This window comes from Grampus griseus, assembly GCF_964374135.1.
Source record: "Grampus griseus genome assembly, chromosome: 1".
Lineage (NCBI taxonomy): Eukaryota > Metazoa > Chordata > Mammalia > Artiodactyla > Delphinidae > Grampus > Grampus griseus.
In genome coordinates, this window is record NC_139017.1 from 156,730,628 (window position 1) to 156,757,327 (window position 26,700).

The following is a 26,700-nucleotide window of genomic DNA, read 5'->3' on the forward strand; positions in this document are numbered from 1 at the left end:
TCTGACTCCAAAGTTCATTCTCCTTTTGCTCTACCACAGAATGGTGGAGGATAGGTGGTGAGGGGTATGGGGGGGCGGGGGGCGGTAGTGGGGAGGCAGCGCTGGAGGGAGTCAAGGGAAAAGCTTCCACTGCTTCTAGATATTCACACTGAGACCCCTTTGAGGGCAGTAGTCGGGGTGGGGGGGTGGGGGTGGGGGGGGGTGCATTCCCACATCCACCCGTAGTGGTTAGAAATGGAGGCTCTGGAGCCAGACTGCCTGGGTTTAAATCCTGGCCCTGCTGCTTCCCTGCTGTGTGTTTCTGGACCAGTTACCTAAGCCCTCTGTACCCGTTTCCTCAACTAGGAAATGAGACTAACGCCAGTACCCACCTTAAAGTTTGCTGTGAGGGTGAACATACAGGAAAAGCAGAAGCACACATGCGGCCTGTGAGGGCTCAGGGAGCATGAGTTCCTGGCATCACTCTATCCCATCACCACCCCCAACTGCCCTTTGCCTCGTACAACTGTAGCATCCAAGGTCAGGAGAGGTGGATCCTCCCTCACAGGGGACACCAGCCCCTCATCAGAAGCCCAGCGCATTAGCCATCTCGTGCTTCCATAACAGCATATCACAAACTGGGTGACATAAACAACAGAAATGTGTTTTCTCATGGTTCTGAATGCTGGAGGTCCAAGATCAAGGAGCCGGCAGGGTTGCTTTCTCCCGACACCTCTCTCCTTAGCTAGCAGATGGCCATCTTCTTGCTGTGTCCTCACATGGCCTTTCTCTCTGTGTATGTGCACTCCTGATGTTTCTTCTTCTTGTAAGGACACCGGTTCTTTTGGATTAGATCCCACCCTTATGCCCTCATTTCACCGTCGTTATGTCCTTAAAGGCCCATCTCCAAAGCCAGTCACATGGGAGTTAAGGTTTCAACCTATGAATCTGAGGGGGCGCACAATGCAGTATTTCGTTCCTTCCACAAACTATTTATTGAGCACCTACTCTGTGCCAGGCACTGGGATAAGGCACTGGGTACCTCTTTTGTCTTATTGCTGAATTCTTCTCTCTGTTCAAGGCAGGACCCTCTCCTCTTTTTTTGTCTTTTCCGTGTGTGTGTGTGTGTGTGTGTGTATCTCTGTGTATATCCTTCTTTTCACCCTAACAATTTTAATGGAAAATTTCAGAGAGAATAGTATAGCGAACCCCATGTACCCATCACCTGGCTTCAACAATTATAAACTCATGGCCTATTTCATTTCATTCATACCCTCTGCATTACCAGTATCTCCCACCATTGCCCTGCTCTGGGATTATTGTGAAGCAAATTTCAGGCATAATATTTCATGCACAACATTTTAGTGTATATTTCTAATAGATGAAAAGAAACTCCTTAAAACAGAACCACCATGCTATTATCTTAAAATTATGAAAATAATTACTTAATACAACCAAGTTTCCATGATTATCTATCTAACCCTTTCTTTCATAGTATTTTTTAAGAAGTCAGAGCCCTAGTGAGGCTGTATGTCTCAAGTCCTTTTTAATCTGTGGGTGTCTTCCCACCCTCTTGAGATATTTTTGTTGAGGAAGCCAGGTTGTTTATCCTGAGGAGTCTCCTGCAGTCTGAATTTTGGCGATTACATCCCTAGGAGGTTGTTTAACATGATCCTCTCTCTCTTATATTTCCTTTAATTGGCAGTAAGGTCCAGAAGCCTAATCAGATTCAGGTTCTGGTGTTTGGCCAGAATATTTTATAGGCAGGGCTCTATGCCTCTGTCAGATGCATGTAATGTCTAGTTGTTTCTCTTTGGGTGATGTTAGGAGCCATCAGTGATCATAGCCTAGAGATTACAAAAATGGTAACATTCCATCTCTTCTTTTATAAGCTGGAATACTTACGGAAAACTTGCCCTGATCAACTATTTGGTTACCCTGTGGTATAGCTCATACAGGAAAGACAGGAGAAATACTTAATTATTTTCCTTTATTTACCAGTTTTCGTATGAATGGGTTGACTCTAACGTCTTCCAAAGTTGAACATTTTTTTAATATCATTACAATCCAAAGGACTGAAACATATTTTATGCATTTAAATCCATTGCAGTTATTACTGTAGTCAACGCTCAAATCGTCCCATTGGCCGGCGGGAGCCTTTTGAAATTGGCCCAACCTCATCTTGTACATTTTCTGTCCCTGACCTAAAATCAGCTGTTTCTCCAAGGAGTCCTGGTTCCTTTTAGTGAGAAATAATATTCGGAATCTGGGCACTGGCTCTGCTTATTACTATTGAGTAGGTCCTCATTTATAAGCCTTTACAATGAACGGAGCTAAGAAATACTTTTTGAAAGATAAAATGCATCATGGGTTCATTTCATTTCCAATGTAGGAACATTTTTTCTTTTTCACTGAACTTCCTTGATGTCGTATCTGTATCTTCTTTCACTCTTGCTGGTAATCCAGGTTCTCAACGCCAACATAATTTCCCATATTCCTTAATATCACCCAGGAGTCTTGAATTGTAATACCAATACTACCAACAGCAGTACGATTACTGAAAATCGTTTGTGTGTTTTTCCTTTCAATTCTTCTTGTCTGTACATCCTACTAGGGATGGACTATCAAATTGCTGTGTTTTAAAATCTCTTTAGTGTCTTCATGTGTGTTTATGCTACCAGCTGATACAGTATTATATTCATTTATTTTACACTGCTTTTAAGATTTGAGAAATTGCTTATCAAATTTAAATCTTTTTTCATTTTGTAAAATATTTACATAGTTCCAAAGCTAAACCTCTAAAAGAGGGTATATTCTGAGAAAGTCTAATTTCTATCTCTATCCTCTCTACCCTGGCCCCTCCCCCCATCCCTAGGTAATCTTTTGCATTTTGAGTTTCCCCTTTCATTGATTGCTAATATGAGAAAATATGTGTGTGTCTCCCACCCTTTTCTTAGATAAATGGAATCATTACCCTTGCTTTTGCTGCTGTATCTTGCTTTTATTCACTTAATAAAATATTCTGGGGACCACTCCATGACATTATATAGAATGTTCCTTATTCTTGTTTTATAGCTGCATAAATAGTCCCTGTTGTTGATTACCCCAATTCATTTAGTCAGCTCCCTATTGCTGAGCATTCTGGCTGTTTCCATTCTTTGGCTGTTATAAATAGTACTGCGTTATGTAGCCTGGTACATATATATGTCTTTGCATATTTTTGCCAGTGTATCTTTGGGATAGAGTTCTAGAAGTAGAGTTGCTGGGTGAGGGAATAAATGCCTATGAATTTTGCTGGATGCTACCAAATTTCCCTGCGTAGGGTTTGTGCTCTTCTGCATGTCCAGCAGGAAAGTACTAGAATTCCTGCTTTCCCTCGGCTTCACGAGTCATCAGACTTTTTGCATTTTTCCCTACCTGATGGATGAGAAATAATTTCTCAGTAGAGTTTTGATTTGTATTTATTTTCTCAGTAAGAGGGAGGTTGAGCATCGTCTCAAATGTTAAAGAGACGCTGCACTTAGGAATCCTCCCCTCCTCCCTGCCTGGAAACCACCACCCTGGGATATGAAGATTAACTAGAGAGAGTGAAGGATTCAATGAATGGAGAGGTTGTTTCCCAATCACCTGAGCAGAGAAGAGAGGAACTAGCCATAGTGATAAAACGATACAGCAGAGAAAGAAAACAAAATGGTGGCCACCAGAGGAAAGATTTGAGTTTCCTTCTCTGGAAAGTTTAGATAGGGCTTTGTTGATGTATATGACTGAATAGAGAGTAGCCTTATCAGGCAACAGTGACTCTGTGATCTATGGCTTCCTGCAAAGTGAGTGACAACATCACAGTCCAGCAACCAAAGAGGCTGAGCCTGTGCTGAATGGGAGCCACGAGAGAGTCCCCACTCTCTTCTGAGGCTCTGCGCCTGCCTGGGGACCCAGGCACATCGCAGCAGGCATGCCCCTCCCCACCTCCAAGGTCTCACAAGTCCATTGGAAGAGTAGAGCAAAGTATTAGTAGTTTCAGTGCCATGGATGGATGGGTTTTGAAAACAGGTTACTCAGGAGATAACAATACCTATAGGCGATTTATGCTTTCAATGTTTGATAGAGGTGTTATGTAATCTCTCAGTTTCTCCAAGCCTCAACTTACTGAAAATGGGATAATAATCCCCGCCTATAAAATCAGGATAATAATGGTTGTATACCTTTTAATGTTGCAGTTGTCACAAGGATAATCCACGTTAAGCCCAACACATAGTAAACTCACTAGCAGTGAGTTCACACCTATCAGCTGTGGTGGTCGTGCTATTATGTGCTGCAGGGGGATTTGGAGACAGAGGTCTTGAGGTTAAAGCTCTGCTCTAACTTTATTAGCTCTTGATCTAGTCTATCAGCCTACTTAGCCTCAGTTTTCTCCTCTGTAAAATGGGGATAACTTCATAAATGTGGTGCACATTTAAATGAGATAACACGTGGGATGGATTGGGTGGGATGGACTGGAAGACTGGGATTGACGTATGTACACTACTGTGTATGAAGTAGTTGGCTGGTGAGGGCCTACTGTATAGCACAGGGGGAAAAAAAAGAAGGTACAGTCTGTTTGCAGGACAAATATTAAGTTAACCTTAAAAATGCATTGCACCATATATTAGGTGCAGACAAATACTGTTTGATTCCACTTATACGAAGTACCTAGAATAGTTAAAGTCATAGGGACAGAAAATAACTTGGTAGATGCCAGGGGCGGGAGGGTGGGGGGCGTGGGGAGGAGGAATGGGGGGTTAGTGTTTCATGGGGACAGAGTTTCAGTTTAGGAAGGTGAAAAATTCAGGAGATGGACGATGGTGAGAGTTGCACAACAGTGTGAATATACTTAGTGCCACTGAACTGAACAGTTAAATATGGTTAAAATAGTATGGTTTATATTGTGTGACTTCTACCACAATAAAAAAATTTTTTTTAATGAGATAGCATGTGTAAAGCAGGTGGCATCGTAAGTCATCGGTATGAGTTGTCTACTATTAACATCATTATTATTCTTTTGTCTTCTTTGTTAAACTTTCTAATAGAATTTACTATTAAGAATGCTTGACAATTATTTTAGATATTTTCAGGAAGCTTCCAGAATTGAGAGAGGAAAGGTGTCGTACATTTGGCTGTGTTTTATGAGACTGATTCCTTGGGGAAATTTGCCAAAATTTTGCAGAGATAGGAGTGTTGGGAGCTCGTCGTCCCCTTGCCTTTCCAGTCTTGTTCAGCGCATCTTGGGTATCTGGTGACACCGCAGTAAGGGGATCCCCAGGAAGCAGGGATGCTGCTTAGGGTACGATCTCTGGTTTGATGCTATCTTCCTAGGTCTGAATCCAAGTTCTACCACTTGCTAACCCTAGTTAGCAAGGGCTAGTTACTGATTCGCCGTAAGGCTCCACTTTCTTAGCTGTAAAATGGAGTAAATAATTGCACCCTCCTCACAGGGTGTGTGTTTTGTGAGATCAAACATGATAGACACATGAAGCTCAGCGTGTGACGGGAGCGTGCTCTCAGTCCATGGCCGTGGTGGTGACAGCGGCAGCGGCTTTGGTGCTCGTGGTGAGGGGAGGGAGGTGCCTTCTCAGGGTGGGTGAGGTTAGACTAACAAACAACCCCAGAATCTCAGTGGCTTAAACACAGGACTTTCGCTCTCACACAGACTACTCAGGCTACATGTGTAACCTGGGTCACGGGGCTCTTCTCCTCGGGGTCACTTAGAGGCCCAGGCTGATGGTACTTCCTTCTAGACTCTCACAGTCACAAGCTGCAGGTCCCACGCTGGCTCTTCACGTGCCCATGTGGATGGGACACGCATCACTTCCCCCCTCAATGGATTGGTCAAGGTAGTCACGTGGCCTTGCCTACATGGACACAAAAGGGTGGACGATGAGATCCAGCCACGTGGGCTGCAGGCAGAGCACTGGAGCAGCTCTAATGACCACCACAGGGCCAAGGGACTGGCTGCGGGAAGGGGCAGGAGTGATGGGAAAGATGGGAGAGAATGGAATGGGAAACTGAGGGATGGGAACATGGTCAGAGAGAGGCCAAAGGACTGAGCTAACAGGGTTTGCAAGCTCAGAGCCAGCGTGAGGGGTGCCTGAACCCTGGGGGTCTTGTGGCTTTACCTGCCGTGACTACGCTCATCCTTCCATCCACTCATTTATTCATTCAAGCAGTGGTCACTGAGGGACACCCGTGTGCCAAGCACTAGGCTAAGGGCTGGGGGTTCCGAGTTACATAAGACAAATTATACGGCCCCTGCGCTCAGGGAGCTCGCAGCGGAGCGGGCTGTGGGCTCCTGGGCCACAGCACCGGGTGTCAGCTGTGCCAGGGTGGGCCGGGCTTATGCCTCTGCCAGAGGCCTGATGATTGAGTCAGGAGCAAAGAGAGAACCAGCGTGACACAAATATTAGTTGTGCTTCAACACCGCTAGAATGGCAAAGGACTTTGTTTAAAGGATTCTTTTCATTCCTCCCCTCTGGCCCTTCATAAAACTCCAAGTGATAGAACTGGACATATCCGTAAAGGACCCAAAAGACAGAGCTCACCGTCTATACAGTTTATGTAATTCTCCATAAAAACAAAAACAGTACTTGCTGGCAGACACGTTTTATAGAGAGATTTTTTTGTTTGTTTATCTGTCCCCCCAAGAAGCCTGCTTCTCTCCCTTCTGTCCCCCCAGCTCCCTGCGGCGGTCATCTGACTTCGCCCAGCGGCACCATCCTGTCTCCGGGCTGGCCTGGCTTCTACAAGGATGCCCTGAGCTGTGCCTGGGTGATTGAAGCCCAGCCAGGCTACCCCATCAAAATCACCTTCGACAGGTGCTTGTAACCACAACCTGGGGGTGGGGCTGAGGAGTGATATCTCTGCGGTGGTGTGGGAGGGAAGCTGGGGTGGGTGACGGACCAGCGCCGATGCTGGAATGTCAACAAGGTCAGAGAACACTCGAGTGGCTGCCCTGGGTGGGGTGGGGACAGGCTGCACTGGCTTTGCCCTTGGCCTTGGTTCCATCTCAGTAGCGGGGTCTGTGATGTTTAGGGGTACTAAGGAGCATTTCCAGTGTGGGAAGGCGGTCTTCCTCACCTCTGACCCGAATCGTGCTCATATGCCCCACTTCTAACTCCCACCCTGGCTGTGCCCCTCGGGTGGGGGAAGTAGCCACCCAAGTATGAACACAGACTTCTTCTAGATGAAGCGTTCGTGGCGTAGAATAGCTGTTGCAAACTTTTCTGTGAAGGGCCAGGTAGTAAATACTTTAGGTTTCATGGGACACCTGCTGATATCTGTTGCATAGTCTTTGCTTTAAAAAAAAAAAAAATACTGCTTTATAAAGGTAAAAACCATTCTTAGCCCTTAGGCCATCCAAGAACAGACTCTAGACCAGAACTGGCCCTGGGGCTGTAGTTTACTGACCCCTGGCCTAGAACATTCTGACCCCCATGAGGCTAGTCACTGTGCCTCTAGGTCTGAAGATGGGTCACAGCCCAGGCCACAGAGAGGACTGGGAAAGCCGCATCCAACCACAGGAGGAGGAGGGTTCAACACAGGAGGGAAGGTCCTCCCACATCTCCAGTAAATGTGTGCAGATTATACTAAAATCTCCCAGCCTGCCAAAATCCACTTGTTCTGAACCCCAGGTCAGGCAGGGCCTTTTGTCATTTGCAAATTAATGAAGTTTCTCAAGACGTCTTCACTTCCATCTTCGGCAGATTTAAAACTGAGGTCAACTATGACACTCTGGAAGTGCGAGATGGACGGACGTACTCGGCGCCCTTGATCGGAGTTTACCACGGGACCCAGGTCCCCCAGTTCCTCATCAGCACCAGCAACTACCTCTACCTCCTCTTCTCTACCGACAAGAGTCACTCGGACATCGGCTTCCAGCTCCGCTATGAGAGTGAGTGTCGGGGCGTCAGTGACAGGGTCGGCCGTGTGGGCAAAGGACCAAGGGCTGAGCTCCACCAGGAGGCCCCACTCGGCCACGTCACCGTGGCGTTCTCAGTTAGGCTGTGCCCCTCGGGATGTGCTGCCTGTTCTCAGCATCTCTCAGAGCTCAACTTTAGAAAGAATGGAAGGTCCCCCTCTGTGTGCAGATGACTGGGCGCCACCATGCGGGGCACTCTGGGGACAGACGGTGACGTTGGAGTGAGATGCCATCTCCCGCTCCCTCACCCTCTCTCATCACCTGCATTCATCGCTGGTGCCTCGATTGAAAGAGCTTGTTGATTCAGTTCTTTGCAGACCACTCTAGTAACTTAGGGCCGAGAGCACCATGAGAAGAGGGTCGTTTTCTTACCCGTGTTCGTATCCATAACCCTTAGCATGGCATCTAAGCCATAGGGGGCACCTCACTGATGGTTACTGAATGAATGATGAACGAACAAATGATGAAGACAGGTTGTTCTCCCTGACAGATGGGTCTTCAGATACCCTCAGCAGATACTGACAGCCACATTTGAGGAGGGGGCAGATGACAACTCCAGCCTTCTCTCTATCAGGGCTCTCTCCCCCCTCCCTTTGTGAGTCAGCTGGGGGCCCTCTATGCTCACAGTGAGCTGTTCCAGCTGTGGGCTCTCTATTCCAGCTATAACACTGCAGTCAGACCACTGTCTGGATCCAGGGATCCCCGTCAATGGGCAGCGTCATGGGAATGACTTCTACGTGGGTGCCCTGGTGACCTTCAGCTGTGACTCGGGCTACACACTAAGCGACGGGGAGCCCCTGGAGTGTGAGCCCAACTTCCAGTGGAGCCGGGCCCTGCCCAGCTGTGAAGGTGAGACATACCAGCAGGGGGCGCTAAAGTAGAGGACTCCTTTCCTGCCCTGAAAATACAGGCACTGACCCCCTGACCCTGTCAGTGAGGGTTGGAGGTTTGGACGAGATGGGGGCTGGGATCCCAGGGGGACTGTGAGGGAAGCTCCCTGGGCCACTCCAGTCTTTCAGTGCCCACTTCCCTCCTCTCCAGCTCTCTGTGGTGGCTTCATTCAAGGCTCCAGTGGGACCATCTTGTCACCGGGGTTCCCTGATTTCTACCCCAACAACTTGAACTGCACCTGGATTATCGAAACATCACATGGCAAGGGTAAGTGTTTAGGCCCATGGCAGGTATGGGGATGCAACGTGGTCAGGGCCCCAAGGTCCCCAGGTCAAGATGACCTCAATGGGGATCTCCCTCTCTAGTGACCTCTGGGCTTAGTCTGAATTTTTCTCACCAACCAGAAAACTCCCAGAACATTCCTATCTCTTTGAATCACAGAACTCATTCAACAAATATTTTTCAAACCTAAAATCTCCATTCTAGAAGAGATCTTAGAGATTACCAGCTCTCAAACCTACTTAATTTGGTCGGGAATCTTCTCCAAATCACTCTGCACAAGACGGCAGCACACCTTCTGTCTAAACACCCCCCGTGGTGGAGAGGTGACCAACCCACTCAACAAAGGGGCACCTATTCTCATTTTCTGCTAGGTCTGACCCCTCCTAATAACCTGAGACTGAGTTCCTTGTACTGAGTCCTGGAGGAACATAGGCTGCCTCTGCTCCCTGTTCCTCACATCCAGCCTTCAGATATCGTACGTGGCAATCCTCTTCTCACAGCACTCACACTGTTCCTCAGAGGAGTGTTTTCATATTCCTCACCAGGCTGGACTCTTGCCCTACCTTCCCTGGCATAAATGACCTTTGGGAGTCCCAAGTTCAAAGTAAGGGCGCTGACTACAAGTAAACATTAACTAATATACTCTTTCACTCTACAAATATTGATTGAACTCCACCTATGCGGCAGACCCTGAGGCTGGGAATACACAGTAACCAGGCAGAGATGGCTTCTACCCTCAGAAGCTTGCTCCAAAGTTCATCTAGAGTCAAGGTTCTTAAAGCAGTTTGGCAAATACTCTAATGTTAGACCCCTACACTAGAGGCTTAGATTTTCTATGTTGGTGGTGGAAACCAGGCAACTATGTTTTTAGAACACTTCACTAGTAACTGTGATGCGTGCCTTTAAATAAGAACCTCTGATCTAGAAGAATGAACGTGTTAGAAAAGCCAAGAAAAACTTTAAAGGGAAGAGTAACCCTTCCAGATATTGAAATGTTATTATGGGATAATATAATTTTAATGATGTGGTATGAGTATAGGAGTGGACACACAAATCAATGGGGGAAAATAAAGGTCCAGAAATAGGTTCCCCTGTGTGTGTGTGTGTGTGTGTGTGTGTGTGTGTGTGTGTGTGTGTGAGAGAGAGAGAGAGAGAGAGAGAGAAAGTGTGTGTGTATATGTGTGTGCGAGAGAGAGACAGTCTTTAGTATATGATTAAAGTGTCATTTCCAATCCATTAAAGAGAGGATGGATTATTTAATAAATGATTTTAAAACAGTGGGCTTAACCATTTGGGAAAAAGAAAAAACCAAATCATACCTCACGCATTTATCCACAAATTCTAGTACTAGAAGGATATGAAAGTCTAACCTCAGGTGGGACTTACTTAAAGAGTAACACCAAAAGTAGAATCCATAAAGGCAAAGACTGTTAGATTTGATTAAATAATACTTTGAATGGATTATGGGTTTTTTAAATAAATATATAAATATTCAAAATATTCAAGTAAAATATTCAAATAGTTAATGGACAAAAATATTTGCAACCTATGTAATCATCTAAGGACCAAGAACCTGATGCATAAAAAGCTCTTAAAATTTTTTTAGAAAAATATGCCTGGTCTACAGGGCTATAAAGTAAGCAAAACTGTAAACACTTTGTAATAGAGGAAATACAAATGAAAAGACCCCGACCGCCCCTAACAATTTTAAAAATGCATATTCACCCAGTAAATGAAATGCCATTTCCCTTTTCAAGTCAGCAGAGAACATCACAACAGTGTAACAGTGTGGGGGACAGTGTAGAGACACGAATACTATTCTTCCGTGCTGCCATTGTGTGAAACTGCTCAAACTTTCCAGAGGATGATTCAACAATGAATCAAAAGTCTTAAGAATATACGTGCCTCCGGTACTTTCCTGGTGGTGCAGTGGTTAAGAATCCGCCTGCCAATGCTTGATCCCTGGTCCAGGAATATCCCACATGCTGTGGGGCAACTAAGCCCATGCACCACAACTACTGAGCTTGTGTTCTAGAACCCGCGAGCCACAACTACTGAAGCCCGTGCTCCTAGAGCCCGTGCTCCACAACAAGAGAAGCCACCGCAATGAGAAGTCCGCGTACCGCAACGAAGAGGAGCCCCCGCTCGCCGCAACTAGACAAAGCCCGCACGCAGCAACGAAGACCCAACACAGCCAAAAATAAATTAATTAATTAAAAAACAAAAAAAAGAATATATGTGCCTCTGGACCCAGCAGTTCTACTTCTTGGAATTTATCTGAAGAAAATAAATAAACTGTACATCAAGATTTAGCTACAAGGTTGTCCCCTAAAACACTTTATTAATTGAAAAACTAGTAACTATTCCCATGTCCATCGATCAGGAAATGTTAACTAAACGTATGGTATAGCCAAATAACGAAATATTCAATATTACCATGCAGCTACTGAAAGGAGTAATGTGAAAGAATATTTAAAGCCCTACACAGATGGTTGCAATACACTGTTGACTAAAAAAGAAGTTTGCCAAAGTAATATATTCAGTTTATAAAAATTAAGCAAGGAGGCTTCCCTGGTGGCGCAGTGGTTAAGAATCCGCCTGCCAGTGCAGGGGACACAGGTTCAAGCCCTGGTCCAGGAAGATCCCACATGCCGCGGAGCAACTAAGCCCGTGCGCTACAACTACTGAGCCTGTGCTCTAGATCCCACAAGCCACAACTACTGAGCCCGTATGCCACAACTACTGAAGCCCACGTGCCTAGAGCCCATGCTCAGCAACAAGAGAAGCCACCGCAATGAGAAGCCCGCACACCGCAACAAAGAGTAGCACCCACTCGCCACAACTAGAGAAAGCCCGCGTGCAGCAATGAAGACCCAACACAGCCAAAAATAAATTAATTAATTAATTTAATTTATTTATTAAAAAATTAAGCAAGGATATGTGCATAGAAAACAGTCTGAAGAGCTATGCCCCCAAAGGTTAATACTAGTTGTCTCTTATTTTCATCTTTTGACTTTTTCCTAATTTTGAGCACTAAATATGTATTCCATGTAAAGTATACTATTTGTATAAAAAAAGAAAATTTGAAAGAAAAGTCACTTATAATCCCACCTCATGTATTTAAGCACTGTCACTGTTGCCTTTAATAGGCCTGGTATTTAGCCGGGATTAGGACAGCCTCGAGCAAGACAGGACTCTCCGGAAGTCAGGGCAATGCGGGGCTGGCCCCTTTTTCCCACAGTATTGTTCCCGAGGAGAGGAGGGACAGAGGCAGTGTCCTTGTTCATCCTGCAGAGCTGTTTCCACCAAGCCTGGTCCAGAGTTGGCCATTGCCAGGGCCAGAAGCGACTCCGTGGCATCAGGAGGGAAAGAAAGGCAGCCCCCTGTGACCCCTAGAGTAACGACCCCCCATAGTCATGATTCTCTCTGCATCTGACGTCTGTAATTATAGGGGTGTATGTTCCTCTTTGCCTTTCTACCCGTGTCTTTCCTTAGAAGTCAATGCAGTTCAACAAATTTTTAACAAATGCTTATCTGATACTTGGGCTTGCTGTAGGTGCTAGGCAAACACAGGGGAACAGACCCTCTGGCGCTGCCTGCCTTGTAGTCTAGTGGTAGAGATCCAGCCTAAAGAGACCTCGCAATGTACCATGGTCAATTCTGGGATAGAGCAGACACAGGTGGGGAGTTGAGACTTAGGCCAGTCTTCAAGGATGAACAGGAATTAGCCAGGATGAGAGGTGTTCCAGGCAGAGAATCAAGAGGTCACTGATGTATAACCAGGTCACTTCTTCCTTAGAACCATTGAAAGGCTTCACCAGACCCTAAGCATTGAGCCCCAAATTGTAAACCAGCTAGCATGGCCTTGTAGCCCTGGCTTATTACCTTTCTCAGCCTCCTTCTGAGCCCTCTAAGCACTAAGTCCTAGTTGCACTGAACTTCTTTCAGTTCCTAGAACTTCTTAGGCTTTCGTTGTCCTCTAGGGCTTTGCACAATGGGACAATTTTCTTCTCCTGGAACACTTCCTGTCCCTGCATCGCCTCCACCATTCCCCTTGCCTGGCCAGCTGCTCATCCTTCTGAATTCACTTCCTCTACCGAACCTTCCCATCCCCCTGCCCCCAGCGCTGGGTCTGGGTGGGGCCCCCCTCCACAGGCTCCTGTGTGACCCTGTACCTTCCCAATCCCAGACTTCTCCCCACTGTATGGAACTTCGCATCCTCGTCATCTGTCCCCCGGACCAACTCCAAGCTCTTTCAGAGAAATGTCTGCCTTGCTTCCTGCAGTTTCCTCAGCTGCTGGCTTCATGCCTGGCACATAAGAAACTCCAGAAATGTCTATATGAATTGAATTAAAGTGAACTCACACCCTTCTCCAGAGGGCACCCCTCAGGCTCTGCTTGTAACAGTATCTCGGGTTAACAGACCTATGGAGGCTGCTGACTCCGATTGCTCCCTACCAGGTAGAAGTCCAGCTGGGAAAACTGAAAACGCTGTGAAATTCAGAATTGTTCAACTTACCACATGCCCAGCCCAAGGGAGCAGCCATTTCAGGAGTCCAGATAACATGCCGTTGCTAAGACCCCAGGCCTGACATCTTTTAACCCACAAGGCTGTCTGGGAGTTAGATGAACTGAGTACTAAGAACGCCTACTGTGTGCCAGGCACTGTGCAGTGGGCTTTGCATGTGCTGCCCCAGGTGTTCCTCTCCCCAAGGATTAAATGTCACCTAAAGGCGCAGAACAGCTTTGGCCCAGACACTTTCGCTGGTAGACGGGCTTTTGACCCAGGTCTACCTCCCTCCAAATCCCCTCCTTTCCCATGGCCCTGCTCTCTCCGCTCCAGTGTGGTGTTAATGTGCTTTGCACGACTCTGCATGGTTCACTCCAGCGGAGTCTTCGCTTGTGTGTGCATCTGTCACACCAAATCTGGATTCAAGCTCCAACACAGGGCCTCTCTATTTCTGTGACAATGTCTTCATTTTCACACAATGGCCAAAAGAGCCCCAAGCAATCAGCATAGCTGGGAAACCCAGGAGTTTCACCTCGGTTGTTTACTCATCCTTAGAAGCCAAATGTTTATTCCTTTGGAGGGGCTGTATTTGCATTCTGGAAAAACAGAGTAAAGGCACAGTGCTTAATTCACCTTCGTTTCCGCCTGTTACTGTGTCTGACTCATCCTCCACCCAACCCTGTGTTCCAGCGAGGAGGGAAAGACATCTATTCCACCAAGCCTCTTCCCAAGCTCTGCAGACTGAGAACAGTTTTCTCAGTTGCACACGTGTTTATGTGTCGGCAGTACAGGATATGTACGGGCATACATGCCCGTGGGGTTCCAAGCATGCTTACACCCCTCGTGTCACAGACTGTGACCCCTGTGAAGCCTTCCCAACCCCGGAGGCGTAGTTGCGCACTCTCCCTCTGTGTCCCCACTCTGTATTCTCACTGCTCATGTGCCTGTCTCCTCCTCTAGACTGGGAGATCTTTCTCGGTGCTTAGCACAGGCCTGGCACTTAGTAGGCGCTCAGGGTCTATGTCTTTGAGTAAATAGATAAATGGATGCATGTCAGCTGCCCGGGCACAGGGCATTCACAAGCTGCTTCCCTGGTCCCACCTCTACTGGGTTCTGTTACCCCGACCCCCACCTGTATAATCCCAAATACTCCAGATCACCAGTTTCTATCAACAGAGAGGCAAAAAACCCAAAAACATCTAAAATGCTTAAGCATTAAGACCTTGGATCTAACCATCGTTTATCAAAAACGTGTCAGTAATTAGAGAAGTATTCCTCACACTTGTATGTGCCTACAGATCTCTTGGGGGATCTTGTTAGCATGCAGATTCTGATTCAGGAGGTCTGTGGTGGAGGCCAAGATTCTGCATTTCCAACAAGCTTCCAGACAATGCCCCAGATGCTGAGGTCCGTGGACTTTGAACAGCACTTGGGTGCAGCATTCCTCGCCTACCCAAGTTCCTGCCCTGGTACATCCATGGCATGTATTCCCATGGGCACACTCACCCGTGGGTGGACGTGCATTACACATCTGCCCACACAAGCACAACTGCCATCTGGACAAGTTCAAGAGTTGCCCTGGGTGTTAAGATCCTGCTGCTCCATAACTTACCCCTGAACCCTGCGGCCACCTGGCCCCTCCTACCACGGGCTCTCTTTCCATAGTGAGAGAAGATGCCTCATGGGGTGGTTTATTGCACAGCCTCCGCCACCAGATTGTCTCAGTTCAGATCTCAGCTCTCCCACCTACTAGCTGGAACTTGTAGAACTTGTAAATGTTTCCGTATCTTCCCTTCTGATTGATAGGGGCCAACTAAAGAGCAACTCAGGACAGTGACACCCATACTTAGTGCTGAATGTTATTGTCTTTATTGAGTGCTCTTAGCCCCTCCCCCTCAGTGGAGGTCCCCTCCCTTTTTCCCATCTCAGATGGGATGGCTGCCTGTCCCCTCCCCCACCAGTCCCCCTCCTCCCTGTCTTCTGTTTGACGCCCCTCCTACCCCAGGCTTCCAATCTGCCCCTCCTCTGATGGGCACCCTTCCCTGCTCTGGTCCTCTTCATGCTTGTGGATTCAGGTAACAGGTGTCCCAGATCTACTGCTGTAGTCTGACCTTGGTCCTGAACTCTAAGTCTGTACTTCCAGTTCCCACTAGCTCATGCTGCTTGAATGTCAAACATGCAGGGTGTTCAAAGACAAGGCCATTACCCTTCTACCACCTACTCCTCTTCTTCCTATGTTTCCAACCCCGGGTCACAAAAGACATCACTGTCCTTCAGGTCAAGATCTTCCCCGTCATCTGGGGAGATCTTCAAGATGGCAGAGGAGTAAGACTTGGAGATCACCTTCTGCTCCACAAATACATCAGAAATACATCTACATATGGAACAACTCCTACAGAACACCTACTGAACACTGGCAGAAGACCTCAGGCTTCCCAAAAGGCAAGAAACTGCCCACGTACCTGGCTGTGTGGCTGACAGGGTCTTGGTGCTCCGGCCAGGTGTCAGACCTGTGCCTCTGAGATGGGAGAGCTGAGTTTAGGACATTGGTCCACCAGAGACCTCCTGGCTCCACGTAATATCAAACAGCAAAAGCTCTCCCAGAGATCTCCATTTCAACACTAAGACCCAGCTCCATTCAAAAATCAGCAAGCTAGAGTGCTGGACACCCTATGCCAAACAACTAGCAAGACAGGAACACAACCCCACCCGTTAGCAGAGAGGCTACCTAAAATCATAATAAGGTCACAGACACCACAAAACACACCACCAGCTGCGGTCCTGCCCACCAGAAAGACAAGATCCAGCCTCATCCACCAGAACACAGGCACTAGCCCCCTCTAGGAGGAAACCTACACAACCCACTGAACCAACCTTAACCACTGGGGACAGACACCAAAAACAACAGGAACTACGAACCTGCAGCCTACAAAAAGGAGACCCCAAACACAATAAGATAAGCAAAATGAGAAGACAGAGAAACACACAGCAGATGAAGGAGCAAGGTAAAAACCCACCAGACCAAACAAATGAAGAGAAAATAGGCAGTCTACCTGAAAAAGACTTCAGAGTAATAATAGTACAGATGATCCATGTTCTTAGAAATAGAATGGAGAAAATACAGGAAACGTTTAACAAGGACCTAGAAGAATTAAAGAGAAAACAAACAATGATGAACAACACAATAAATGAACTTAAAAATGCTCTAAAATGAATCAATAGCAGAATAACTGAGGCAGAAGATCAGATAAGTAACCTGGAAGATAAAATAGTGGAAATAGCTACTGCAGAGCAGAATAAAGAGAAAACAATGAAAAAAATTGAGGACAGTCTTGGAGACCTCTGGAACAACATTAAATGCACCAACATTCTAATTATAGGGATCCCAGAAGAAGAGGAGAAAAAAGAAGGGACTGAGAAAATATTTGAAGAGATTATAGTTGAAAACTTCCCTAATATGGGAAAGGAAATAGTCAATCAAGTCTAGGAAGCACAGAGACTCCTATACAGGATAAATCCAAGGAGAAATGTGCCAAGACACATATTAATCAAACTATCAAAAATTAAGTACAAAGAAAAAATATTAAAAGCAGTAAGGGAAAAGAAACACATAACATAAAAGGGAATCCCCATAAGGTTAACAGCTGATCTTTCAGCAGAAACTCTGCAAGCCAGAAGGGAGTGGCAGGACATATTTAAAGTGATGAAAGGGAAAAACCTACAACCAAGATTACTCTACCCAGCAAGGATCTCATTCAGATTTGACAGAGAAACTAAAACCTTTACAGACAAGCAAAAGCTAAGACAATTCAGCACCACAAACCCAGCTTTACAACAAATGCTAAAGGAACTTCTCTAGGCAGGACACACAAGAGAAGGGAAAGACCTACAATAACAAACTCAAAACAATTAAGAAAATGATAATAGGAACATACATATTGATAATTATCTTAAATGTAAATGGATTACATGCTCCCACCAAAAGACATAGACTGGCTGAATGGATACAAAAACAAGGTCTGTCTACAAGAGACCCACTTTAGACCTAGGGACACATACAGACTGAAAGTGAGGGGATGGAAAAAGATATTCCATGCAAAGGGAAATCAAAAGAAAGCTTGAGTAGCAATTCTCATATCAGAAAAAATTGACTTTAAAATAAAGACTCTTACAAGAGGCAAAGAAGGACACTACATAATGATCAAGGGATCAATCCAAGAAGAAGATATAACAATTGTAAATATTTATACACCCAACATAGGAGCACCTCAATACATAAGGCAAATGCTAACAGCCATAAAAGGGGAAATTGACAGTAACACAATCATAGTAGGGGACTTCAACACCCCACTTTCACCAATGAACAGATCATCCAAAATGAAAATAAATAAGGAAACACAAGGTTTAAATGATACATTAAACAAGGTGGACTTAATTGATATTTATGTGACAATCCATCCAAAAACAACAGAATACACTTTCTTCTCAAGTGCTCATGGAACATTCTCCAGGATAGATCATACACAGAAATAAACTCAAAATGGATTAAAGACCTAAATGTAAGGCCAGACACTATCAAACTCTTGGAAGAAAACATAGGCAGAACACTCTATGACATAAATCACAGCAAGATCCTTTTTGACCCACCTCCCAGAGAAATGGAAATAAAAACAAAAATAAACAAATGGGACCTAATGAAACTTAAAAGCTTTTGCACAGCAAAGGAAACCATAAACAAGACCAAAAGACAACCCTCAGAATGGGAGAAAATATTTGCAAATGAAGCAACTGACAAAGGATTAATCTCCAAAATTTACAAGCAACTCATGCAGCTCAATAACAAAACAACAAAGAACCCAATCCAAAAATGGGCAGAAGACCTAAATAGACATTTCTCCAAAGAAGATATACAGATTGCCAACAAACACATGAAAGAATGCTCAACATCATTAACCATTAGAGAAATGCAAATAAAATCTACAATGAGATATCATCTCACACCAGTCAGAATGGCAATCATCAAAACATCTAGAAACAATAAATGCTGGAGAGGGTGTGGAGAAAAGGGAACACTCTTGCACTGTTGGTGGGAATGTAAGTTGATACAGCCACTATGGAGAACAGTACGGAGATTCCTCAAAAAACTAAAAATAGAACTACCATACGACCCAGCAATCCCACTACTGGGCATATACCCTGAGAAAACCATAATTCAAAAAGAGTCATGTACCAAAATATTCATTGAAGCTCTATTTACAATAGCCAGGACGTGGAAGCAACCTAAGTGTCCATCAACAGATGAATGGGTAAAGAAGATGTGGCACATATATACAATGGAATATTACTCAGCCATAAAAGGAAATGAAATTGAGATATTTGTAGTGAGGTGGATGGACCTAGAGTCTATCAAACAGAGTGAAGTAAGTCAGAAAGAGAAAAACAAATACTGTATGCTAACACATATATATGGAATGTAAGAAAAAAAAAAAAAAGGTCATGAAGTACCTAGGGGTAAGACGGGAATAAAGACACAGAACTACTAGAGCATGGACTTGAGGATATGGGGTGGGGTAAGGGTAAGCTGTGACAAAGTGAGAGAGTGGCATGGACATATATACACCACCAAACGTAAAATAGATAGCTAGTGGGAAGCAGCCACATAGCACAGGGAGATCAGCTACGTGGTTTGTGACCACCTAGAGGGGTGGGATAAAGTGGGTGGGAGGTAGGGAGATGCAAGAGGGAAGAGATATGGGAACATATGTATATGTACAACTGATTTACTTTGTTATAAAGCAGAAACTAACACACCATTGTAAAGCAATTATACTCCAATAAAGATGTTAAAAAAAAAGTTTCTCTTTACACATTTCTCTACTTCTAAAGCTTTTTTGCAATAAACACGTGTTACCTTTAAAAAAAAAAGCAATGAAAAATAAATGAAGGAAACAATAGCCAAGATCAATAAAACTAAAGCTGGTTCTTTGAGAAGATAAACCATTAGCCAGACTCATCAAGAAAAAAAGGGAGAAGACTCAAATCAATAGAATTAGAAAAGAAAACAGAGAAGTAACAACTGACACTGCAGAAATACAAAGGATCATGAGAGATTACTACAAGCAACTATATGCCAATAAAATGAACAACCTGGAAGAAATGGAAAAATTCTTAGAAAAGCACAACCTTCTGAGACTGAACCAGGAAGAAATAGAAAATATGAACAGATGAATCACAAGCACTGAAATTGAGACTGTGATTAAAAATCTTCAAGCAAACAAAAGCCCAGGACCAGTTGGCTTCCCAGGCGAATTCTATCAAACATTTAGAGAAGATCTAACACCTATCCTTCCCAAACTCTTCGAAAACATAGGAGAAGAAGGAACACTCCCAAATTCATTCTACAAGGCCTCCATCGCCCTGATACCAAAACCAGACAAAGATGTCACAAAGAAAGGAAACTACAGGCCAACATCACTGATGAACATAGATGCAAAAATCCTCAACAAAATACTAGCAAACAGAATCCAACACCACATTAAAAGGGTCTTACACCATGAACAAGTGGGGTTTATCCCAGGAATGCAAGGATTTTTCAATATACACAAAGCAATCAATGTGATAAACCATATTAGCACACTGAAGAAGAAAAACCGTATGATCATCTCAATAGATGCAGAAAAAGCTTTTGACAAAATTCAACACCCATTTATGATAAAAACCCTCCAGATAGTAGGCATAGAGGGAACTTACCTCAACATAATAAAGGCCATATATGACAAACCCACAGCCAACATCATTCTCAATGGTGAAAAACTGAAACCATTTCCACTAAGATCAGGAACAAGACAAGGTTGCCCACTCTCACCACTATTATTCAGCATAGTTTTGGAAGCTCTAGCCACAGCAATCAGAGAAGAAAAAGAAATAAAAGGAATCCAAATCAGAAAAGAAGAAGTAAAGCTGTCACTGTTTGCAGATGACATGATAATATACATAGCGAATCCTAAAGATGCTACCAGGAAACTACTAGAGCTCATCAATGAATTTGGCAAAGTAGCAGGATACAAAATTAATGCACAGAAATGTCTGGCATTCCTATACACTAATGATGAAAAATCTGAAAGAGAAATTAAGGAAACACTGTCATTTACCACTGCAACAAAAAGAATAAAATACCTAGGAGTAAACCTACCTAAGGAGACAAAAGACCTGTATGCAGAAAACTATAAGACACTGATGAAAGAAATTAAAGATGATACAAACAGATGGAGAGATATACTATGTTCTTGGATTGGAAGAATCAACATTGTGAAAATGACTATGCTACCCCAAACAATCTACAGATTCAATGCAATCCCTATCAAACTACCACTGGCATTTTTCACAGAAGTAGAACAAAAATTTTCACAATTTGTATGGAAACACCAAAGACCCCAAATAGCCAAAGCAATCTTGAGAAAGAAAAACGGAGCTGGAGGAATCAGGCTCCCTGACTTCAGACTATTCTACAAAGCTACAGTAATCAAGACAGTATGGTACTGGCACAAAAACAGAAATATAGATCAATGGAAGAGGATAGAAAGCCCAGAGATAAACCCATACACATATGGTCACCTTATTTTTGATAAAGGAGGCAAGAATATACAATGGAGAAAAGACAGCCTCTTCGATAAGTGGTGCCAGAAAAACTGGACTACATGTAAAAGAATGAAATTAGAACACTCCCTAACACCATACACAGAAATAAACTCAAAATGGATTAAAGACCTAAATGTAAGGCCAGACACTATCAAACTCTTAGAGGAAAACATAGGCAGAACACTCTATGACATAAATCACAGCAAGATCCTTTTTGACCCACCTCCCAGAGAAATGGAAATAAAAACAAAAATAAACAAATGGGACCTAATGAAACTTAAAAGCTTTTGCACAGCAAAGGAAACCATAAACAAGACCAAAAGACAACCCTCAGAATGGGGGAAAATATTTGCAAATGAAGCAACTGACAAAGGATTAATCTCCAAAATTTACAAGCAACTCATGCAGCTCAATATCAAAAAAACAAAGAACCCAATCCAAAAATGGGCAGAAGACCTAAAGAGATATTTCTCCGAAGAAGATATACAGCTTGCCAACAAACACATGTAAGAATGCTCAACATCACTAATCATTAGAGAAATGCAAATCAAAACTACAATGAGGGATCACCTCACACCAGTCAGAATGGCCATCATCAAAAAATCTAGAAACAATAAATGCTGGAGAGGGTGTGGAGAAAGGGGAACCCTCTTGACTGTTGGTGGGAATGTAAGTTGATACACCCACTATGGAGAACAGTGTGGAGGTTCCTTAAAAAAACTAAAAATAGAGCTACCATATGACCCAGCAATCCCACCACTGGGCATATCTCCTTAGAAAACCATAATTCAAAAAGAGTCATGTACCACAATGTTCATTGCAGCTCCTTTTACAATAGCCAGGACATGGAAGCAACCTAAGTGTCCATCGACAGTTGAATGGATAAAGAAGACGTGGCACATGTATACAATGGAATATTACTCAGCCATAAAACGAAACGAATTCAGTTATTTGTAGTGAGGTGGATGGACCTAGAGTCTGTCATACAGAGTGAAGTAAGTCAGAAAGAGAAAAATAAATACCATATGCTAACACATATCTATGGAATCTAAAAAAAAAAAAAAAGGTTCTGAAGAACCTAGGGAAAGGACAGGAATAAAGATGCAGACGTAGCGAATGGACTTGAGGACATGGGGAGGGGGAAGAGTAAGCTGGGATGACGTGAGAGAGTGGTTTGGACATATACACATTACCAAACGTAAAATATAGAGCTAGTGGGAAGCAGCCACATAGCACAGGGAGATCAGCTTGGTGCTTTGTGACCACGTAGAGGGGTGGGGTACGGTGGGTGGGAGGGAGACGCAAGAGGGAGCGGGTATGGGGATATATGTATACGTATAGCTGATTCACTTTGTTATAAAGCAGAAACTAACACACCATTGTAAAGCAATTATATCCCAATAAAGATGTTTTTAAAAAAATTGTTAAAATTAAAAAAATCTTCCGCGTCATCCCTTAACTCCTCCTTTGCATCTGTTGCCTCTGATCCCTGTCCATTTCACCTCCTGAGTCTCGTGTCCCTTTCCTGCTCTCACCCCCTCTGCCAGCCCCCATCCACTTTCCCGCAGTGCATGGCTGACATCCTTCTAACTGTTCTCTCTCCCTCCACTTCGTCCTCCTCACAGCCACCAACATGTTGCTAACCTGAAATCGGATACACTCTGGATAGGATGGCTTCTCAATGCCTCCAGAAAAATATCCAGTCCAGCCCCAGCTTACATTTCCAGCCCCTCTTCCAGATGTTTCCTGCTTAGTGTGTCCAGCCGCACCGTGCCGCTCTCAGAGCCCTGGAATACACAGCAGCTCTGTCTCCGGTGCCCTGCCTGGGGTGCCCTTTCCCCTCTTACCTGGTTAATTCCTAAGTCTCCTTTTAAGACCTCAATCAAATGCTCACTCTTTAGTGAGGGCATCCTGCCCTCCCCTCTTTCCCTTCTGCCCCCCAGCGCAGTCTGATCTACATTGGTTCCAGCATTTGTCACTCTGTGCTGTAGCTATATCCCCTTGCACCCACGCAGCCCTGGATCCTGGCCCATAGGAAGCACCCAATAAATGTACAAATACTTGTTGACTGAATGAATGACCTAGCCATAAATCTCCCTTTCAAATTGGGACAACCAGAAAGCAGCATCCTTCTCCCTGACTGGACCTCAGGGCAGGGGCGTGTGCGGTTCACCTGGCTTCCTTCATTCAGGTTGGCTGGTGTGTGTTGGTCATGCTCAAGCTTGAGGTTCTGCACACCGATAGACGCTTGCAAACGGGAAACATTTGTGCAGACCCCATCGTGCAGCCGAGCCCCTTCAGGCCTCTCACTGTCATCACCCTGACCCTCTGGTCTCCTGGCAGGTGTGTTCTTCACTTTCCACACCTTCCACCTGGAGAGCAGCCACGACTACCTCCTCATCACGGAGAATGGCAGTTTCACTCAGCCCCTGAGGCAGCTGACCGGTTCCCGGTTGCCAGCGCCCATCAGCGCTGGACTCTACGGCAACTTCACTGCCCAGGTCCGCTTCATTTCCGATTTCTCCATGTCCTACGAAGGCTTCAACATCACCTTCTCAGGTAAAGCATGTGAGGGTCCCTCGGGGTAAGTGATGGCTGAGTACTCTGTCCCTCCCACCCCCCCACCCTGCTGCCGGCCTCTGGTCTTCCCAGTAGATGGCTATCGGTCCCCTCCCCAGCCTCTGGGAGAGGGATCTCACTGCTGCAGCAGAAGATAGTCGGGTTAGACACAAGGATGAACTTCCTTATAGTGGGCTTGGAAGGAGTTAGCAGGTCTGTTGGGGAATCTCCTTCTGTGAAGGTATTTAGGCTTCACTCTGAACATGACCAACCCAACTGATTGAACTAGAGGACCTCAGGAGTCCCATCCTGCCCTAGTAATTCCAGATTCTTCTTCTGATTCCACTTCCACTACTTCACAACCACAGCAATTTCTAAAAAAAAAAAAAAAAACGAAAAGGAAAAGAAGGGAGACTGAAACTCCCATTTTGGAGTGTTTTGGCCTCGTGTGGGGGCTGCTTCAGCAATGCGAATTGAGTAGCGATGGGCATTTATCTCTGTGTTTAGGAATCTTGAAAAGAAAGCTCTTTAATGTGCATTCGGGGAGAAAAGAGGACCCTTCACTCCTCTAGTACCAAGTCCTCCTGCTGCTCTCAGACTATTGCTCCCAGACCACCCCCCTCCCACCACCAGCCGGGAGCAGAGACAGCAGATGGATTTCCCCAGGATGGCTGAGAGATATCTGACCTCTAGGAAATGGGACATGGCCGAGCTTAGCCTCACAGTGTCCCTCCAGCAGGTGCCACCTGCCATGTCCTGGCTGATGGGACATATCCAGCCAGTCTGCCTCATCCAGGCTCTTTCTCCCCACCACACAGAGCCCCGGGGTACTGTGTCCCAGACGGGAGATGCCCTTGGGGATGAGGGAAAAGGTACTTCTATATCATCACTAGAGGTATAAAAGTCACTAGAGGCAGGTCCCTGGTGCATAAATGCCACTCCGTCACACATGCCATCTGCCTCAAGTGCCAGTGTTACCAAGACACAGCTTCAGCTGAAGCACTTGCATTCTTTTTCCCAATGTAAGTTGCCCTAGGCTGGGTCATGCATTGTGAACCTCTAGAACCAGGCTGATTGAACTGATCTGGCTTGGTGCCCGGGGAGAAGGAGGCAGGAGAGTCCACAAGCCTGAGGCTGGGGTTCATGTGGAGATGAAGGGACAGAGGAGGGAAGGGTCAGCCTCAGAAGTACTCCTGGGAACCATGTTTCCAGGAAGGCGGTGCTCTCTCCCACTGCTCGTGGTCTGGAGGCACTCAGACCGCCCAGAACACACCTGCCTGTTCTCGCCTGTCTCTGTCCCTCTCGGGCTCTCTCTCCTTCTCTCCTTACTTTTCGTGCACCGGTGTGTGTCCTGTACCTCTGTCTTCCTGTCTCGTCCTCTTCTCCGTGGTGTCTTTGTCTGTGTGTTCCCATCCTCCGTGTGTGACCCCAGCTCTCCTGCTGCCTTTCCAGAGTATGACTTGGAGCCCTGTGAGGAGCCTGAGGTCCCAGCCTACAGCATCCGGAAGGGCTTGCAGTTTGGTGTAGGCGACACCTTGACCTTCTCCTGCTTCCCCGGGTACCGTCTGGAGGGCACGGCCCGCATCACGTGCCTGGGGGGCAGACGGCGCCTGTGGAGCTCGCCTCTGCCAAGGTGTGTTGGTAGGTGGTCACGTGCTTTCATTTTGCTTCACTAATGGGGTTGGCTGGACTTTAGTCAATTGCTGGGAGGTGGTGGAACGCACCTGGGCCAAGAGGCCGACAGGACTGGGTTTAAGGACTGTCTTAGCACACGGTTACCTTGGGTGGGTGGCCTACCCTCCTTCCACGCCAACCTCCTTATCGGTACAGGAGAGACGGCAATGCCTGCTTCATGAGCTGTTCTGTAGCCTCAACTGCCCTTTACAAAGTGGGTCCACAGTAGGCACTCGGATGAAATCCATTTCTGTGCTGTTACCTCCCACCCTTAACACACATTCCCATGGCTAATTGATGCCTCTTGCGGAGAAATCTGGGTGGGGTGTGTGGGTGCACCTATAGGAAGGAGGTATGACCTTTGCCCATGGAGAATCCCCATCTGGTTGAGGAGAGGGCTGATTTTACTTGTCCAATGAGGGTCCGATAGCTTTTGAGAATCTCTAGAAAGACTTCCTCCATTCCGCTGGGGAAGAGAGAGAGAAGCAGGAGTTGGGTTCATTTATGGAGCACCCACTGCAGGTCAGGCATGCTTCTGGACGCTGAGAATACAAAGGTGAACAATACAGAGAAGGTCTCTCCACTCCTGGTCTCACATTCTGGTGGGGGGAGATAGGCTGTAAACGCATGGATGTGTAGTGTGTCGGGCGGTGTTGAGGGTTACAGAGAAAGATGGTCAGCTTAGAAAGTGCTGGAGGTTTTTATAACAAGTAGTCAGGAAAGTCTTCTCTGATGAGCTGACATTTTAGTAGAGATCTGAAGGGATTCAAGGAGCTAATTCATGGGAGAAAAGGGAGCAGAGTACCAAGGCCCCAAGCCACGAGGATGCTCGGTGTTTGAGGAATAGCTTGGAGGCCAGTCTGGAGCGAGCGAGGGGGAGAGCAGTGGGTGGTGAGGTTAAAGAGGCAGCTGATGGAGTTGGCACCAGGAGCCCTATGACCCAGGGTCCTGCCGGCCTCCTTGCCAGCGTGCTGGAGCAGACTTTTCAGAGCTTCAGGCCCAGAGGGTGGAGAGAAGTGGGGTGATATCCCAAGGACTGGGGACAGGTGCTGGCTGTCCCTCATTTCTAAGGTTCACGGCTCTGCCTGCTCGATGCTCACACCATGGGGCTAGATGGAACACAGGCTGGATCAGTGGAGTACCTTCCATGCTCACTGCTCTCCGCTAGTGCTAAATATTACGAAAAACCCCAATATACCAAACAGGTCAAAGCAGC

General features: G+C 45.7%; 1 protein-coding gene across 1 annotated transcript in view; it reads left to right on the forward strand.

The window, feature by feature from the left end:
* CSMD2 (CUB and Sushi multiple domains 2) overlaps positions 1-26,700 on the forward strand; it is a gene marked incomplete at both ends in the record, with an annotated part of 666,759 nt that overhangs the window by 425,300 nt on the left and 214,759 nt on the right. Inside the window, 6 exon segments of the mRNA XM_082658204.1 lie at positions 6,689-6,827; positions 7,716-7,903; positions 8,591-8,779; positions 8,972-9,088; positions 23,595-23,810; positions 25,263-25,451. Of these exon segments, the coding sequence (XP_082514330.1) occupies positions 6,689-6,827; positions 7,716-7,903; positions 8,591-8,779; positions 8,972-9,088; positions 23,595-23,810; positions 25,263-25,451 (1,038 nt within the window).